The sequence below is a fragment of the Odocoileus virginianus genome, chromosome 2 (genome assembly GCF_023699985.2).
Source record: "Odocoileus virginianus isolate 20LAN1187 ecotype Illinois chromosome 2, Ovbor_1.2, whole genome shotgun sequence".
Classification (NCBI taxonomy): domain Eukaryota; kingdom Metazoa; phylum Chordata; class Mammalia; order Artiodactyla; family Cervidae; genus Odocoileus; species Odocoileus virginianus.
Genome location: NC_069675.1, coordinates 68,215,224 through 68,234,889, shown reverse-complemented (window position 1 = coordinate 68,234,889; position 19,666 = coordinate 68,215,224). Strand labels below are relative to the sequence as shown.

The following is a 19,666-nucleotide window of genomic DNA, read 5'->3' as shown; positions in this document are numbered from 1 at the left end:
GGCCACATCAGCCTTAAGGCTGCTTTCTGCTTCGTATAATTCAGCTAGGAATTAGAAAGAAGTATTTGCAATTGTATAGCATTCCATATTTTTTGAAGTATTTATACTTAAATGATCTCACTCTCATTGCCCGACAGCTCTCAGAGGGCCAGTGGCTCTGCTTCTTCACATACAAGAGCAGGCTTACAGAGTCTAAGCAACAAGGTCAGATAATTGGGAAGTCAGGGATCCAAATCCAAAACTTCTGAGTACAAGCCTCACGCTTTTCTTGCGGTTACCATGCTAGGAAAGAATTACTGTCCTTATTACCATACACTCATAATTGGCTTTCCAAGTAGGATCAGATAAAGGCAAATCAGCATGGTGAGAAAGTCATGCAGGAAATAAGGACAAGCAGTGGCATTGCTGAATAGGAAGTAAACACAGCATCGAACACTCATGCCTTCTGTCATACATCAGCTGGGAAAGGTGTGGTGGTCAGTTTGACTAATACCTGATTGGGAAACTAACTGACATGCTTCCACTTTTGTGTGGATCTCTCTTGGACACTTGAAGAGTAGTAGCTCATGGCTGGATGTATTTGTTTTGTTTCTGAAGGCAGAAATTACAAGCAGAAGTTGCTGAAAACAGAATGAGAAGTTAATCAGGTTTGTGAGATATAAAGGCTATGTCACCCCCGAGATGTAGAGAATAGTCTGAAATGCTGATTTTACTGTGTGTGTCTTTAAGCCTGTGATCTTCACTTATCTTATAGACCTTGACCTAGCAACATAGCTTTATGATTCAGATCTATTATCTGGCCTAATACATCTTTCATTGTCTTAATTATCTTTGTGATACAATAAAATCTGTTGTTTAATTTGCAGTCAGATCATAAACATCAATTTTGAGCAACTTTTCAAAATCACTTGGATGGTTTCTTTTTAATGTGGGAAAGATGAGGGAAGAAAATTTAAAGGTCAAGATAACTTAAAGTCAAGATAATAAAATGGATCAGTTATGTAGAGCCAAACTCTTTGGGTATTTTTGAATGAGAGAATTGGCTTTTCATTTAAAAATGTACTTAATGTTTATTTAGGAATGAAATTATCAAAAGATTTTGACCTTAGCATAATCTTTAAATATAAAATACTCAGTTTTATTTTATGAAACAAAAGGAATCTTGCAGAAATTAGATATGATCAAAAGCAAATTTAATTAAAATAGAATATTCTACCCTCAACCTATTAGTCTTGCTGTAATTCCTCTTATGAGACACATTGATTTGTTAGAACTTATGTCATCCTAATAATTAACTGAAGTAAAATAATTTTATTTTTAGAGCTGTAGACTCTTTGATGTCATGTAATCCACTACCAGTTGTAGCAATTTCTTTGGTAAGTGGATGTATAGCTACTGTAATCAATGGGAATCTTATCATTCATAAGACAGCATTGCAGAGTGCTCTTCAAAAAATAATTTTTGTCCCAGAGACAGAACAACTTTATTTCCTCATCTGTATGACAGTTTCATGGTACTAAAAGGAATGCTTAGTGGAATTCTTGTTTGAATTAATTAGCCAAACCAAGATTCTTTTTATAGTGGTGATCTTTTTTGGAAAATGGAATTGCTGGAATTACTAGAATTACCAAAGAATTATTAGGGTTGAGAAATGGTGGGTAAGCAGACTACAGATGAGAAAAATCATGGACCCAGTATTTAAAGAAAAAAGAGAGATATATTCTTTTTTTTTTTTCCATTTATTTTTATTAGTTGGAGGCTAATTACTTTACATCATTACAGTAGTTTTTGTCATACATTGAAATGAATTAGCCATGGATTTACATGTATTCCCCATCCCAGTCCCCCCTCCCACCTCCCTCTCCACCCGATCCCTCTGGGTCTTCCCAGTGCACCAGGCCCGAGCACTTGTCTCATGTACCCAACCTGGGCTGGTGATCTGTTTCACCCTAGATAATATACATGTTTCAATGCTGTTCAAAAAAGAGAGATATATTCTTAAAATGACAGATTAATTTTTGTGTTGATGCTGGTTAAGCTTCAAGAACTGATTGTTTTTTTATTTACTTTTTTATTTTTGAGCTGATTGTTAAGCAAATGGTTTGAGAGCATTTAAAACATGTTATATGTTTAGTAGCTGGCATAGGTTTACTTAGAAACAAGTTAGGCCAAACTAACTTATTTCTTATTTTTGATACATCAGCTGACCTAGGAAATCATTTCAGCAGAAAGTCTGACCATATCTCTGTGATGTCCTTCTGGATACATATGTTAATAAACCAAAAAATGGTTAAGGAGATTTTCAGTAATATGTACAATCATTGAAAAGTCTCTAAATGACTTACTCTAGGGTTGTATTTTTGACTGTGTTTTAAGATTTTTATGAACGATATGGACTTACATGTTCAACTTGTGGAGAATACAAGTTTAAAGAGGCTAATACAATCTTTCATTACCAGGCAGTATTCAGCTTTCCCTGAGTCAATATATACACACAGACACACACATACATATGTAAACAAAATGTGTTTGTGTGTTCACAGTTTGTTTGGATAGTGAGAGTGTATGCATTGCAATAATAGGCTGATGCGTTATTTATAGTCATCTCATCTCCTATCCTTCCTTCTTTCTCTTGTTTTTCCTTTTTCTCTTCATGGTTTTTTATGTCCTGTTCTCTTTTCTCCTCTTCCTCCTTCTTCAGTTTTCTTTCTCTCTTTCTTTTTCAGTCTATTTGTGAAGAAACTGGGTCATTTGTCCTACAGAGTTTTCCCCCATCTGAATTTTGATGATTTCAGCCATGTGATTTAGCATGTTCCTTCACTGCTGTGTATCCTGTATGATATTGGTTACCAAAATGAGTAGTTTCCTTTGCATTTTTCAAAGATAACTTGATTGTTTTAGTGTTTCATTGTTAAATCATGGTTAACAGGTTATTGGAGTTTCCCAGATGGCACAGTGGTAATCTGCCTGCCAATACATGAGACACAGGTGTGATCTCTGGGTCGGAAAGATCCCCTGGAGGAGGAAATGGCAAACTCTTCCATGTTTCTGCCTGGGAAATCCCATGGACAGAGGAGCCTGGAAGGTTACAGTCTGTGGAGTCGCAAAGAGTCGGACACGACTGAGCACATGGGCCTGACTGACTTAGTTGGTTATTAATGTGTTTCACCCCAATACATTTATTGTTGTTGATGCTTGAAGTGACCCATCTTCGGCTAGTGAGAGCTTCTTTGTGATGTTCCTGTGTCTTTTCAGTATGACTGCAAAAGCTTTGATAGCTTTCTTGCTTGCTGGCATGACCAGATGTTCCAGGCTCATCTTGTACTTTTTTTGCCCTGGGCCTCCAGCTAGCCTTTTCACTCTTTCTCTCCTTCCAGGGAACAACTGGGAAAGGAGTTTTTTGCAGGAAATTGTTGCACTTTGCAAAATTGTGTGTCTGTCTCTAGTAAGTTGATGAGCCAGATTCTCTCAGGTCTCAACCTACACTTTGGTTTGATTAAGTTGGTAGAGGTAGCTTTAATAGTGTGAACCATTTTTCTCTATTTGAAGTAGCTTGGTTTGTTTGTTTAGCCTTCTGTTCTATTTTTTGCCTTTTGGGTACAGGGATTCTACATTCCTTTTCTGGTTGTGGATTAGAAGTGGAAGGACTGAAGCCCAGTCTCATGACACTAAACTGTAGGGGCTCAGACAGAGCCCTGAGCAAAAAACTGTCAGCGAAATGGTTATGGAAACTCCCGCCCAGTCATGGTTAAACATTTCATTTTTCCAGGAGGAACATACCTTTCTTCTCTGAACAGCCACATGTTCTGCCTTAAGTTTGGATACTTAGAACAGCGGAGCCTGAAACAGGATTTGGGTACAAATAGTTTATTTGGAAGGTGATCCCTGGAAACATAGGGAGTAGGGAAGAGAGACAAGGGAGGCAGAAAGCCAAAAAAAGATGTATAAATGAGTGGGTTATTGCTGTGGGCAAATGGGGTTAAACCGTACTTCCAGTGTTCCAACTGTAGAACTCTTCCATACTGTCCCAAGGAAAGGGCAAGGAATGTTTACATATCCATTCTCATCCTTTAGTCTTAGTGTCATTCACTTTCACTTTTTGTAGCCTTTTTGTTTTTTGTTTTGTTTTTTGGCCAGGTTCTCTTTTAGGCCAGAGAATGCCCTTAGGGAAATAGGTGAGGTTACTTAAGCTGGGTGGCTGTTGGTTTATAGTGTGTGTGTGTGTGTGTGTGTGTGTGTGTAGGGGGTGTGTAGCAGAATTAAGAGGTGAGGTAGGGGAATGGGAGTGGGGTCTGGGGCAGGGAGGTTGGTTTGCTCCCCAGTGACCATTTGGCAGTATCTGGAGATACTTTTGATGGTCACAGCCAAGGGCAGAGGAGAGCACTGCTGGCTGGTATTTAGTGGGTAGAGGCCAGGGATATTGCTAAACATCCCTCTTATAGGGTGGCCTTGGACAGCAAAGTATGGAGCCCCAGATGTCAATGGGACTGAGGTTAAGAAGCTCAGGTGGAATCCAGAGCTGCAGTGAGAGCTGCGGTGGGGGGGCCAGGGGGTGTGTTGGGAGCCCTGGAGTTGTCTGCTACATTTCTTTACATGTGCTTTGGGTTTCCTGCGACTCTGCTTTTTGCTCATGATGTTCCCTTCATCAATTCATTTTTAAATCTTTTTCACTCTTTAATTTTTTGGTATATATTCTGTGTTATTTCACTTTTTATAAGAGAATATATTAATGTATTTTGTGATTTTTTTTTCCTTTAGAGCCATTTTTGTTATCTAACACACAGCTCAAGTGCCACTTCTTTGATGAAGCCATCTCTTACATTCCTTACTAATTACTCCATTTTCAGAATTTCCATGGCATGTTATTTGTCTGTTTACTGTGACACTAATCTGTTTTAACCTTATACCATTTTTTGTGTCAAATTTTTATTTTTAAAAATAATGTCTATAAAAATTTGGAAGAACTGTACGATGAATATCTGTAAACTCTGTATCTAATTTGTCAGTTGTCAACATTTTACCATATTTATTTCTCTCTTTACTCACACACATGTGCAGATGTATGAAGCTATAGATTTTATTTATATCTCTATGTCTTCATTATTTGTAGAATCATTTTAAAGTTGCAGACATTTTGATACTTCACACGTACTACTTCAGTATATATCTCTGATAAAAAGGACATTTTTCTTCTACAGAATCTCCTGCCATTATCACACGCAAGAAATTGAATATTGATGTAATGATATTATCTAATATGTGGCTTATATTTATATTTTCAGTTGTCTGATGATGTCCTTTAAGCTTTTTTCTGCTGATCTATGGTCCAAGGAAGAATCATCACTGTCCTTACTGCTCATCTCTCTCTCATTTTCTTTAATCTTGAAGTGTTCTCTAACCTTTTTTTGTTGTTGTTGTCATTGTTGTTGTTTTCTTTTTTCACTCATGATATCTATGGTTTTGAAGATTCTAGGCTGGTTGTGGGTTTGTCTGATTGCTTTTCTTCATGACTGCATTTAGCTTAAACATGTTTGTCAAACTTTCTAAACAAGTGAGGTTATTCCTCAGTGCGGTCTTCATAAGGTCCATGTTGCCTGTTGCATTGTTGGTGTTGCTAAGCTTGACCACATGGTTAAATTAAGGTAGTATCTGCCAGGCTTCTCTGTTATAAAGATAGCCTTTTTTCTATTGTAGTTTATTAGTATCTGTGGGGATGATGTTCGAAACTATCTGGTTCCTCAACAAGATTTTGTAAAATGGTTTTAGTATCTATTGGCTAATCCTATACTGAATCAATAATTTGTCAGTGTTTATAGTTATTTTCGTATCTCCTAGATTGCAAGCTTTATTGAAATAGAATTTCTTGATTCTTTTTTCTGTTACTGACAAGACTCAGAGTATTGTATATGCTTAATATTTTTTGAGATATTGAGTGAATTAGTAAGTCAAGATTATCTCTCTAGAAAATGAGAAAAAAATTCTTCTTTCATTTTGCTAGTTCAACCTAAATCTTTACAGTATGTAACTACTTCAGTGGTTACATACTCTTTTTGTTAAGCTTCTTCAAGTATAGAATAATCACGTACTGTTTTGTTTGGTATTGCTTCACATTTCAGGACTTTTTTCTGTAGTGTCCTCCAAATGACAGTGTCTCTTATTCTCTGTAAGTGCAAAGTTACTTACTCTGTACTTTTAGATTAAGCTTTTTATCCACCCAAATATGATATTTAGTTCACAGAAAGTAAAATGTAAATGCATAGCAGTTTAGAGGCTATACCTAAATTAATTAATGTCAATTTTTCACTGTTTCATGACAGTCATCATTACTGACTGTTTAAAAATTATATTTGATTCCTAACTACTTTTAAAAACTATAAAATAATCATAGAAAGGTTGAGAAAGCTTACTTTCTTTGTATGGTGTCAGATACATTCTAGTCATTAAAAAAGAATTGGTAATAAATTGTATTAATGAAACATTTTGTGAATATGCATTAGAAAATTATTACAACTAAAATTGTCTGCAGTAGAATATTTATTACTCAATAAGTAATGCTAATTCACAGCGTTTGGCTCAAGATATTGTTATTTTATGTACTGAAATAAGAACACAGAAATTCAAGGGTAAAGGTTCATTTAAAGCATATTATAGCATCTGAAGATGGGACATTATACCCCTAATTAGCCTAAGTTTCTAAGAATCAGCAACATAGCAAATTCCCTTTGATGTACCTAAGAATTACGTAGCTTAGGCTTAATTTCCTAAGGACTGTCTCTTATTGTACACCAACCACTGAAACAACTGACATATTTTATCTGAAGAAGAGGTCATTTGCAGATAGACGATTTAGGGACTGCCATGTAGAATAATGCTTAGGGTAGGATTTCCATGAATAGGTAAAAGTGATATACAGGCATATGTATTTTTCCTATGTAAGAACGTACTCTATCCATCAACTAATAACTGTCCAGCAACAGAATATGCTGCTTATGAAGTTGTGAGCCCATTTTACCTGGAAGTGGCCATGGAAGGTTGACCTCCCCTTCTTTCTTTCCTTTCATTCCCTTTGTTCTCTTCTTTCCTTTTATTTGTTCCTCTAGCTCTGTGCTGCTCAGTGTGGTTACTGCTAGCCACATATGGCTGTGGAGCACTTGAAATATGAATAATCTGAATTTGAGGTTTGATGTAAATATGACACATCCGACTCTGAAATCTTAATAAAATAATATAAAAATCTCACTAATTACCTTTATATTGGTTATCCGTTGAAATGATACCATTTTGTATCTGTTGGCTAAATAAATATGTTAAAATTAATTAAGTTTATTTAATTATTTTATGATTTATTAAATATTTGTTTCTTAAGATTAATGATCAATTACAGATAAGAAGACGTAAATGTATTCCACCCTATCTCTCTCAGTGGTTGCAATTAAAAAGTCTAGAATACCTAAAGAATGTAAATAGCAACTACTTGAGGACTCAGAAAAGTAAATAATAGATACTAAGAGGAGAGATAAGAGCTTAAAGAATGGCCCATATAGAGGTAAGAGGTGCATTTCCTGCCTCCCATCCTATCTTTCTTCCTTTCCCTGGATCCTGGAACCATGCAGGGTGTAGACAGAAGAAGTTTCAAGGAAAACCCTTTCTCTTGGGTCAGAAGATCAAAAGGATTGAGTGGGGGTTAGGATGGAGCTTTTTTAAACTGCTGGCCCTAATCAGGTAAAATTAGGACTCCTGCAGCAGCCTGGATAACTCTTTTCTTTTGTTCTTTCATCTTTAGGTGGACATAGACTTAGAAAATGCACTCGGGGAGGCTATAATTCCTACTTTTTTTCTACCATAACACCAGGAAGACGCACCCCTGGGAGCCAGAGAGTTTAGAGAGAAATCATAAAGCGGGGGGAGCTGGAGAAGAGCACCCTTTAGTTTGTGTGTGGAATCTCAAGCTCATCCTCGGGCTGCCCGGGTGTGGACTGGACAAAACCAATGTGGCAAGGTCTTTGAGAACTGGACTGTAGTGTAGCCTCTTGTCCAGGTCCTCAACTGGTTTCTGGGTAATAAACACTTGGGGAAAACCAGGATAGCATTAAAAGGCTTTGAAAACTATACTGACATTTGAATCCAGCCCACAGAATGTAGTTTTGCACTTTTAGCCTGAACCTAACTTTTTATCAACTCAGTTGACAACTTAAATGAACAAATTCCTCAAAAGACTTAAATTATTGAAATTCACTCAGGAAGAGGTAGATAATCTGAATAATCTGATATCTATTAAAACAATTGAATTCATAGTTTATAAAAGAAATATTTCAAAAGTAAAACTCCAGGTCCAGATTGTCTCAGGAGAATTCTACTAAACATTTAAGGAAGAAATAGCACCAGTTCTACACAGTCTCTTTCAGAAACTGAAATGGACACAGTTTACCAACTGATTTTATAAGGCCACATTTTCCTGATAGCAAAACCAGTCAGAGAAAGTACAGGAAAAATAAAGCATACTATAAACCAGTATCCATCATTTGAAGAGAGAAGCAACTCTTCAAAAAAAATTACCAGCACCTTGAATCTGTTGTGTTCTGTTCAGCTGCTCAGTCATGTCCGACTCCATGTTGCGACCCCATGGACCGCAACATACCAGGCTTCTCTGTTCTTCACCATCTCACAGAGCTTGCTGAAACTCATGTCCATTGAGTCAGTGATCTAGTGGGAAAAAAATGATCACTACCAGGTGGGTTTTATCCTAGAAATAGATAACAGGTTCAACATTTGAAAATCAATGTTACTTCCATTGTTTACGGACTAATATAAGCTATATGATCATACCAATAGATACAGAGAAAAGCTTGAACAAAATTAAAAATCTCTTAATGATAAACCTAAAAATATTATGATAGACTGTAAACTAGAGGGCTAAATCTAACAAGATTGAAGTGGAATAGGGGTAAATTTAAAATCCTAAAATGGCTTCTGAAATTCAGGTGTCCAAATTAAGACCAAGTCTTAGCATTAGTGTATATGTGAAAGTTTGGGGGCTTTTTTGGTTGACAGGAAGCATAACATGAGTTAACATTGATATGGCTGCCAAAAAAGCTACTTCAATATGTAATCATATTTGTTAGTACAAGTTTAGTATCTAAAATGAAGGCATGGATTTTTATTTGTTTATTTTTTTTACTTGATCTGTGTTCTTTAGAGCACACCTGAAATCTTGTGTTTGGTTCTGGGTATTACCCTCAAAGAGGACTGTAGACAAACTGGTACACATGCAGAGAAGAGAGAGGAAATGGTAATAAAGGAAATGGAGACCAAGTCATAAGAAAAGTAGTGCAAGAAGCTGGGATATTTAGCCTGGTTATGAGATGACTCTTGGTAGGGTTGAAAGAGAGGTCATAAGAACTGCCTGTAAATAATTGAAGGACTGTGATATTAAAGTGAACCTATACTTGTTCCATAAATTCCTAGGAACCAGTGGATGAAGTTTTCAGAGAAAGATAAAATTTTCAGAGAAAGATAGGTTAAATTTCAGTGAAGGAAACACTTTATCAGGAGTTAGAACTAACTCTTGGAAATGAATTACTTCTCCAAAATCTTTGGTAAAACTATTGCCTAAACCTACCTTTCCAATGAAAATCTCCTTCAACCTGGCATTTCCACAAGACTCTTGTTTGACCCTTACTTCCTATAGTTGAGAGTTTCAGTAAATAGTCATTTTATGTAGCCACTGAAAAGAATATTTCTTCCATCACTGGTGGGCTTCCCTAGACACCAGTCATTTGCCATTTGAATTGTTTCTTTGAAACGATGTTTTCCTGGCAGTTATTTCAGCTTTAAGGTAGACGAAGTAGCACGATACTATTCATTGATGAAAATCAGGAAGGGAGCTTGGGGACAAGCTGCATTCCTTCTGTAACTGGGGAGGAGGACAAGTGGCCTTCTCTGCAGCTCTGGTGACTGGGCCTTCCTGAGATGGTGCTCGTATGTTCCAAAGAGTGTCAACTGCTAAGACACAAGAATGTAGACAAAAACTTTCTTGCTTCTATTGTGCTTTTTATGAAGAATTGTAGACGTGTATTTTCAAAGAAAAGAATTTCTGCCCCATTGGTCCTACAGTTGTAGTGTGTGAATTTTCAGGGAATCATGAAAAGTAAGACTTACAAACAGCCCCATTTTGTTGTTAGGTGTTTGTTGTACTTCTAGCCATTCTAGGAATTTGTTTCTTTACTTACTTTTTTTTTAAACCTCACCTTATATCGCCTCTGATTCTATTTTTATTCCTTTGTTCTCTTGCCTGCTCTTCCTTTTTATGAAAAGTTGGAGCAAGCAGTATCCAAGGGATCTGTCCTCTGAGTTCCTATCATCTTGTCCAGGGTGAAATAAAGGAAACACGTTGTTATTGCTCTTCTCCGTGATTTGTGTTGGTCTTTTCTCCACCATCTCCGCCTTGAGGTCAGGGACTGTGCTTTCTACTTCCTGTATATCTCCCCAGGTGTCCAATATGTGCATCTGTGCATGGTGGGTTTTTAATAAATGTTCTTGACTGATTTACTGACTGTTCTTCCTAGCAAGGAAACAGTGCTGCATTTTATTCCAAAGAGGCTATACAGTATTAAAGTATTTTAGGAGTTCTTTGAGGTTGAAGGTAAAGAGTTTGAGAAATTCTGAAGTGTTTAAGAGTGTGAGATTCTGGAAGACTTTTAAATTTATTTTTTGTTTTGAAAATTACTTGTATAATATTTTTTACTCTGTGTAGTATGGTAATGTCTCTCTCTCTAAAAGGATTGTTACAGTTGAGGATATAATCATTGGTATACATTGTTTCCTTAAAAATTTTTTTTTGTATATTTAAATAATTTTGGCAGCTTAAAATTTTTTTTTTAGATTAAAAAAATTAACACCACCCAGTACTCTCCTTTAAAAAAACCCATTGGGAAACTTCTTGAAAAATAAAGATCTTTGTAAGTATTCATGTTATAAAAACATTATTTGCTTTTAAAAAGGACTCATTGCAGAGTTGTTTTTTTTTTTAAATGGAGAACTCTACAATTGCATTTTCAAGATGATTTTATTTATAAAAAGTAATTTACTCATAACCATTGAGTAAACATCTTCTAATTTATTTGTGTTTAAGTTCAGAAAGTGAGGTGAATTTTTGCATCAGAGTAAAAAACAACAATAGTGGCTTTATTGAAATAAAGCCATGCAATTCACTGTTTGAGTGTATAGTTTAGTGGTTTTTAATACATTCATGAAGTTGTGCAATTATCAACACTAATTCCAGAACATTTTCATCTCTACAGAAAGAAACTTTGAACTCATTAGCAGTAACTCCCTATTCCGTCCTTTTTAGACCCCTGGAAACCATGGATCTACTTTCTGTCTCTATGGATTTATATATTCTGGACATTTCATAGAAGGGGAGTAATACAGTAATAATATAATATATGGTCTTTGGTGTCCGGCTGTTTTCACTTAGCATAAAGTTTTCAGGGTTTATCCACATTGTAGCATGTATCAGTATCTTTTTTATACTTGAATAATATTCTGTGTATATACCATATTTTGTTTATTCATTTATCAGATGAGTGTTGGATTGTTTCTGCTTTTTGGCTTTTGTGAATAATACTGCTACAAACATTCATGTGAAAGTTTTTGTGTGGGCATATATTTTCATTTTTCTTAGGTATATACTTAGGAGGAGCCATGACATAACTCTAGCATTCTGAGGACTTGCCAAACTATTTTCCAAAGTGATGGTGCCATTTTATATTCTCACCATCAATAAATGAAGGTTCTGATTTCTCCACAACCTCACCAACACTTATTATATTCTCTTTCTTTCTCTCTCATTTTTTTCTTTAGTCTCAACCTTATGAGTATCAAATTATGAAAAACTCTTTTTACCCACATTGAGTTGTCCTGGCACCCTTGCCAAAAATCAGTTAACTATAAACAGAAGATTTATTTTTAGACTCTGAGTTCTGTTCCATTTATCTGTATGTCTGTCTTTATGTTGTTGCCACACTGTCTTAATTACTGTGGATTTGTAATCAGTTTTGAAATTGGGAAGTGTGAGTGTTTCAACTTTGCTCTTTTTCAGAATTACTTTCTGTTCATACAGAATCCCTTACGTTTCCATGTGATTTTTAGGAGTGGTTTATCAGTTTATGCCCAGAGAGAAAAAAGCCAGCAGGATTGCTTTAAATCTGTACCTTAATTTAGGTGGTATTGCTATCTCAACAATATTGTCTTCTGATCCATGTACATGAGATGTTCATCTCCCATCTATGTAGGCTTTCTTAAAGTCTTTCAACAATGTTTCATAGTTTTCAGAGTACAAGTCTTCACACTTCTTTTGTTAAGTTTATTCCTAAGTATTTTATTCTTCTTGATATAGTTGTAAATATTCTTAACTTCATGTTTGGATTGTTTGTTGGTAGTGTATAGAAAAGCAATTGATTTTATACATCCGTCTTGTATTCTTGGAACCTTGCAAAACTTGTTTATTAGTTCTCATTGTGTGTATGCATGTGTGAATTCCTTAGGCTTTTCTTTATGCAAGATATGTCATCTGTGGATAGAGATAAGTTTGCTTTTTCTTTCCAATATAGATGCCACTCATTTCTTTTTCTTGCCTAATTGCCCTGGCTAGAACCTCCAGTACAGTGTTGAATAGAATTGGCAAGAGTAGATATCCTTGGATCAGATTCCTAGTGTTTAGTGGTTTGGAAATATGTATTACTGACAATGCTTCTTTGAGAACTTGAAAATCCAGCTTTGTGTCCTCCTGTAGTAACAAAAGTAACAAAATTTCTTCTATTGGAATTTAGCATGCTATTTATTTTTTGAGCATCAAGGCACAATAGATTATAGCATGGCTTTCCCCAAAACTTCAATGCCTCTGTTTTATTAACTTATGAGTATAGTTGAGTAAGAATGAATAATTAGAACATTTATATTATCTTTGCCTCTTAGTCTTAGCTTAGGGTAATACTTTATAGTTAGCACATTTGAAGGAGGTTTATAATTTGTAATAGATATAGTTAAAAACCAGAGATGATGATAGTGAGGGTGAAGGAAAGGTGTAGTGATTTTATTACTTTTGATAATTTAACTCTACACCCAGCTTCTAATGAGTGTATTTCCTTGTTCAGATTTATTCACTACAGAAAGTGGTAAAAGTAACTCTTCTATACTTTATTCCTTACTGTAGATTTTGTCAGTACTTAGATATCCAATTCAGAAAATAGAATTTCTTTCATATATTGAACATTTCTTGAATATATTCTCTATGTATTATATTTTGCCCTGTCAAACACATGAAGTCAGTATGAGCATGTTTATTCTCTGACTGCATGTAAGATATGTAGGAAGATCAAGTATATGTACTTACTTTGTACTGCTGTGTATTTGTGCTTCAGTGTATGTGTTCTGTCCCTCTTACTAAATGTGAGCTCCTTGAGGTTAACCATCTTTGTATTGACATGATGTATATCATAATGCCTCACATATACCATGTGTTTATTATGAATTTGTAAAATGAATGGAGCCACTTAAGTGTAAGCCTCCAGTCAAGTATTCTCACTCAATGGCGTAACTGATCAGTATTGTTGAATTTCACAAATAACAAGGATCAGTATGTCCTGGATTTATTAGGAAAGGCGTCATACAAGAGAAGGTAATTAAAGGGGCTCACACAGGATGAATAAGAACTGAGCAAAGAGAAAGAGCATTTCAACTAGGTGTCATAGTTTGGAGGTCAGTGAGTAGATTATGTTGGTTGGAATAGAAAATTACTATTGGCTTTTAGATATCTAAAGAAAAGGGTGGATAAATAAGGAACATTGTGTTTTGGAGGCCTTAAATTCCATTTTGAAAAGTTTGCTCTTACTCTGTTAGAGAACCATTTGAAATTTTTGGAGGCACAGCAGTACTTTAAGAAGATTTGCTTTGTGATAGCATGTGTTATGGGTTGGAGGTATTGGGAGAGCACTTACGGAGGTGTGGTAATAATTCTTCTAGTCTGTTGCTTTTTTAAGAACAGAGTTCTTCATTTGCTTTTTCATGCTCAGCATAGTGCCTAGATGAGAGTTCAAATATTTGTTCTTTGGATGCACAAATATATGGACTAAGTCATCTCAGCCTGGGTTGAGCAGTTAGCAGTAGGAAATAGTATATGAGAAGCACTTTGGGGGAAGAATTGAGATGACTTGTTTTCTAAGAGTATAAGGATGTGGGTCAGGTCAAAGATGACATTGAAGTTTCAGCCTGGGTGATTAAGCAGTAGCAGTGCCATCCTCAGAAATAGGGAAGTCAGTGAGGGGAAGAGAGGAGTGAGAAAAGTGACAGTCATGTACGTATTTTTAGACTTGGTTGAGTTTGAATTGAAATCCATAGTACACAGGATTAGTTAGGCTCAAATGAAAACTGAAGTCTGAATGTTTCAATTTAGACGTCGCTACCAAGATATTATTGTTTGAGCAGTTAAAATGATTGGACTGATATAACACTATGTGTGTACCTGGGTGCAGCGGTTGTGTGCATATATACAAGTAGATACAGTCTTAAACACTAGAACCCATTATGTGTATCAGAGTGCGGATATGCTTATCTGTTAGTGGAATGATGAGGACTAATTCTTTGTGTGAGCAGAGGGGAAAGAAAAGGAAGTTAAAGAAGGAAAAAGGGGACGAACAAAGAGGTAGAACTTATAGGACAAATTTGCCAAGGAGTTTTTGTCTTATGCTTGAATATAATACTAGTAATAACAGTGGTAGTACTCCTGTATGACTTGTTGAGTGCTTCCAGTATGCTAGACATCTGCTAGACATGCTATCTTTTTTACCCTCATAACAAACTTGTGATGTCAGTACTATTATATTTCCTTTTTAACTGATGAGGAATCTCTGAATACTGAAGAAGTTAAAACTTGCCCAAATGACTTGAACTAATAAATAATTAGGAAATCTTGTGAATATAAACCTGACTTTTTGGATTCTGAGCCAAAGGTTCTTTCCATTATACCGAAGGTTTGTATGCTTAATTTCTTCAAGGTCTGGACTTTATCTTTAGAAAATCAGTCCTTGATAAAGGCTTATTAATTAGCAGACAGCGATTGGACAGTCATGTTTGCTATTAACAAAATCTGCGTGTACTGTGGATGTAGTTGTTTCTACTTTTCTACCTTGGTATTTATATTTATGTGCTTCTCAGGTGGCACTAGTGATAAAGAACCTGCCTGGGGATCAATGCAGGAGACAGAGGCAGGTTCGATCCCAGGGTTGGGAAGATCTTCCTAGAGGAGGGCGTGCCAACCCTCTCCAGTATAGTGTATTAGGAGGTAGCACTTTTGACTGCATGTTGTGAATGTTAATTTAAAAGAAGGTATCAGTTCTTTTTGTTTCTAAATGAAAGTGCTTTTCAATATTTTTGTTAGAAGTTTTTCTGATGCACTGCTCCAATCATTCATACGTTTGCAAGGAAATAAGAACTGACATTTTCTGTATTACAGGGGATATAATTTTCAATGCCCAGTACCCAGAGCTGCCTCCCGATTTTATCTTTGGAGAAGATGCTGAGTTCCTGCCAGACCCCTCGGCTCTGCATGTGAGTACTACAGGCGTGTTCTGTGTTCCGATGATCTTTATTTGTTGAAAGGAAAACAAAGTTGCATATTCTTTAACAGATACATTTGCTGAACACATAGATTTTTTTCCACCCCTTTTTTCCCCTCTGTCCTGTGAAATAAGTACAACTCGTTTTGTGCCAAAATTGTTTAAATAAATTTTTTTTGTTTTTCTTCATTGCAGCTTTACTTGAAGACTATTTTGAATTAAAGAAAGCCTCTAGCCTTTTGGTTAAAATATTGTTGCTTCAGCTTAAGAAAACATGTTGAAAACATTTTCTTTGTTTTAACTTAATATTTCATGCCTGCAATCACTTTTCTAATGTTTACTAACACTTCATCACAGGACTTGTTAGGGGAGTGTTTCTCGGCTTTTCATGAGGCCTTTTTTTTGCATAGAAGTGAAAGTGGCAAATTTGGACTTGTATGTGCATTATCTCAGTCTTATTATCAGAATGGTAAAGACCAGATTAAGTGTTCTTTATTAAGCAAGACCAAAAACTTTGTAATTGAAGTAAAATATTTCTGGATTTAAAGCAGAGAAAAGGGTGGTAGAATTGATACTTGTCAGAGCACATGCGGTTTGTATAAAAAGTGTGCTTTTCATGGCTGGTAGAGAAAAACATATGCCATTTTGTTTAAAAGGTCTGACCAGACAAAATGTCTCTTTCTTTCCTTTCCCAAGTTTTGATTTTGCTATGATGCTTGTACCATAAGAAGTTCTATTGTTGTTCAAAAACTTTGTTCTTAGTTGAGTTTTTTGTAAAACTTTTTGCCGCATTGAAGTTTTGTAATTAGAAGTTTGAGAATTTGCTTTGAAATCTTGTCCTCCCTCCCTTTTTTAAAAAGGGAAGTATTAAACAGGAAGTATTAACCCAAACCTAAATAATTGTGTTAAATTTTGGAACACAACTGTAAAAATACAGTTGACAAGAGTAGAATGGATTTGTTACAAAATTTCTAATATTTACACATAAACTGCTACTTTAGGTGATTTTTTTTTTTTAGTTGTAGTTTATCTGTTCAATGTTATGTGGCAGCCTGGATAGGAGAGAAGTTTGGGGAAGAATGGATACATGTATATGCATGGCTGAGTTCCTTTGCTGCCCACCAGAAGCAACCATCACATTGTTAACTAGCTATACTCCAGTATAAAGTAAAAAATTTAAGAAAAAAAGAGAAAAGAAATGCCAAAAAAAATTTAATTGAAGCTTTGAAAAAAGAATTTAGTTTAAGTTTGGACCCTTTAAGTGCTTCCTGGATAGCTCAGTTGGTAAAGAATCCGCCTGCAATTCAGGAGACCCTGGTTCCATTCTTGGGTCGGGAAGATCTGTTAGAGAAGGGATAGGCTACCCACTCGGGTATTCTTGGGCTTCCCTTGTAGCTCAGCTGGTAAAGAATCTGCCTGCAATGTGGGAGACCTGGGTTCGATCCCTGGGTTGGGAAGATGCCCTGGAGAAGGGAAAGGCTACCCACTCCAGTATTCTGGCCTGGAGAAATCCATGGTCTGTATAGTCTATGGGGTCGCAAAGAGTCGGTCAAGACTGAGCGACTTTCACTTCCCTTTAAATGCTTTGTATTACAAATTCATCCCATGTTGAAGCTGAAGGCCTTACCTGAAGAAAATAAGGCAGTAGTACCCTTATAAATCTCTCCTGTATTAAACCTGCCCGGTGGAAGGTAGCATATGCTAAATGCCAAAGTTATATAAGAGGCTAAGTGCTCCAGAAGTTTAAGGATACTTGTCAGAAAAGGCTTTGTTGTGGAGGTGAGATTTGTATCAATATTTGCAGAATACAGTGAAAGTGGGGGCAGTATGGTGGAGAGTGTTTCAAGGGGAGGGAATGACATAAACAAATGATAGGTATAATATATTGTAGAATAAGGTGCTTGACAGGTTTGCTGAAGAGTAAGTTAATATAAGGAAGGGCTAGAAAAGGTTAAAAAGATAAAACAGGGTGAGATTGTGGAATGCGTTGAATTCTAGGTTAAGCATCACTGAAGGAAATGAAGCATGGAGAATTGTCTAACAGTAGTGTGGTTAATATAGTAGATGATAAGAAATTGAGGAAGAGAATGGAAAACTGTTGTAGAGATCTAGGTGGAGGTGGGAAAGAGGCTTTAAGCTAAGATGATTCAAGAGGAAACCGATGGAAACGATAAGAAATACATGTTTACAATTAATTTTTTGGAATTGCCTTTAAAATTTGCAAGGCACATCTTCAATATTGGCAAGGATTGTGAGTGTATTAGACCTTATCTTTCTATTTATTTATTTATATACTTATTTATTTGTTTTGACTAGAGTGTGGACTTTAAAAGCTGTAAAGGGCTTTAAGTTTTATCTTATTCCACTTTTTGATTTTAGTATTCAGGAAATTGACCTAGATTTATATTGTTGTGTTGGAGTTTATATTATAGCTTCACTTATCTGATGTTTAGTTTTGAGTGGAGTTACCATTAAATGTTTTTGAGAAATTAGCTACAGAAGAACAGCCCAAAAAGTCAAAGCACTATGTCTAAAAGAAAGATCACACATCTAGGGGAACACCTGTCTTTAGCTATAGTTGATCTCAGACCTCAAGCAGTCTACCCAGTGCTGCTTCATAGACTAGTGAGTGAGCTGGGAAAGCCTAGAGAAACAACTGGATACAACCTTCGCTAGTTGGGTAAAGTCTACACAGCTCTGGAGGGTACCCTGTATCTTTCCAAACAGTACTTTGAAGTAGCTTATAGGATACCCAGAAGGTTAATAAAAATATATGAGGTGGTTATATATATTTAAATATCTTTGGAGAAATGTCTATTCAAATCCTTTGTCCATATTTAAGTTGGGTTATTTGTCTTTTTATTGCACTTTTTCACCATTTGATAAATTTGGGGCTATTTGTTAGGTATCTGTTTCTGCTCAGGTGACCGAATGCCCTTGTTCAGGAGAGAGGGATTTTCTGGGATTTTTATGTTCACTGTTAAGATGGGACAGTCCTGGGGGAACTGGGATACATGATCACCATGTTTATTCACTGGACCGGAAGCTTCTTGAGAGAATAGAGTTTGTTTTGTTTCCTGTTGTAACCTAGCATCTACAAGAGTGCCGGGTGCATTGAGATTAGAAGAAGAGTTTGCATTCAAGGTTCTGTATTCCTCAAGGGACTTGTTGGTTTCCAAGACTGAAATGCTTTAAATGAAAAATTCAAGCTAGAAGAAAAATTACAGTTTTGAGAAATTTGGGGGATAAAAATCAGTTAACAGAAACTCTGAAGCAGTGATTTTTCAGCCTTGCTTTTGCAACACCCTGTGGTGTGTTCAACTGCCTCAGAAGGTATTGTGAAATTCTTTCCCCTCAAAGTAACAGTGATAATTCACTTTAATTTAAAATAAAATTGCATAAAGGAGGAAGGGTGGATCGTACGTTTAAATGAGAAGAATGTGTCGCAATTATCGTGTGTTAGAAACCACTGATATCTGACTTCCTAATTTAAAGAAGGTGACAATCTTGTGTTTGGGACAAGCGTCTTCAGGGTAGGGAACCTAATGCTACCACAGGTAGTAGCTACTGTTGTGTAATTCCTTTGCTGACTTCGCACTTGTGTAATTCCTTCGATGTTCTGCTCACGTGAAATGTGAGTGTATAAAGAATATTGTACTAGCATCTTGTGTCTCCTCCCCTGCTCTTCTCTGTGCTGGAAGACATCTTTTGAATGTGTCCATGCAAAACAGTCCATATCTGGTGTACATAAAAAGTATTTGAAATACATGTGAAGAAAGCACTAAGCTGAGATGGACTGCATGGCCTATTATTGAAAAATGCCATCCAGGTGTGTGGTGCTCCCACTCCTGGACACGTCCATTGCCATGGCCACTAATGCATTATAAAATAGGATGCTCTGCATTTTTCAAATATCTGTTTAATGTTTCATTGGAGACCTATAAAAGAGTCATCTTTCACCCTGAAGCTGGACATAATGCTGAAGACAAGTAAATGAACAGAATTGCAGCCTTGGGTGATATGAACAGGAATAGAGGTGTATGCACAGGGTG

The 19,666-nt window shown here is 36.1% G+C and overlaps 1 protein-coding gene across 3 annotated transcripts in view; it reads left to right on the top strand.

The window, feature by feature from the left end:
• Positions 1–19,666, top strand: part of BABAM2 (BRISC and BRCA1 A complex member 2) — a 401,404-nt gene that overhangs the window by 68,208 nt on the left and 313,530 nt on the right. For all 3 annotated transcript variants that reach the window (XM_070449954.1, XM_020886284.2, XM_070449953.1), the window contains exon 4: positions 15,512–15,606. In XM_070449954.1, the coding sequence (XP_070306055.1) occupies positions 15,512–15,606 (95 nt within the window). The remainder of the gene's footprint in view (positions 1–15,511; positions 15,607–19,666) is intronic.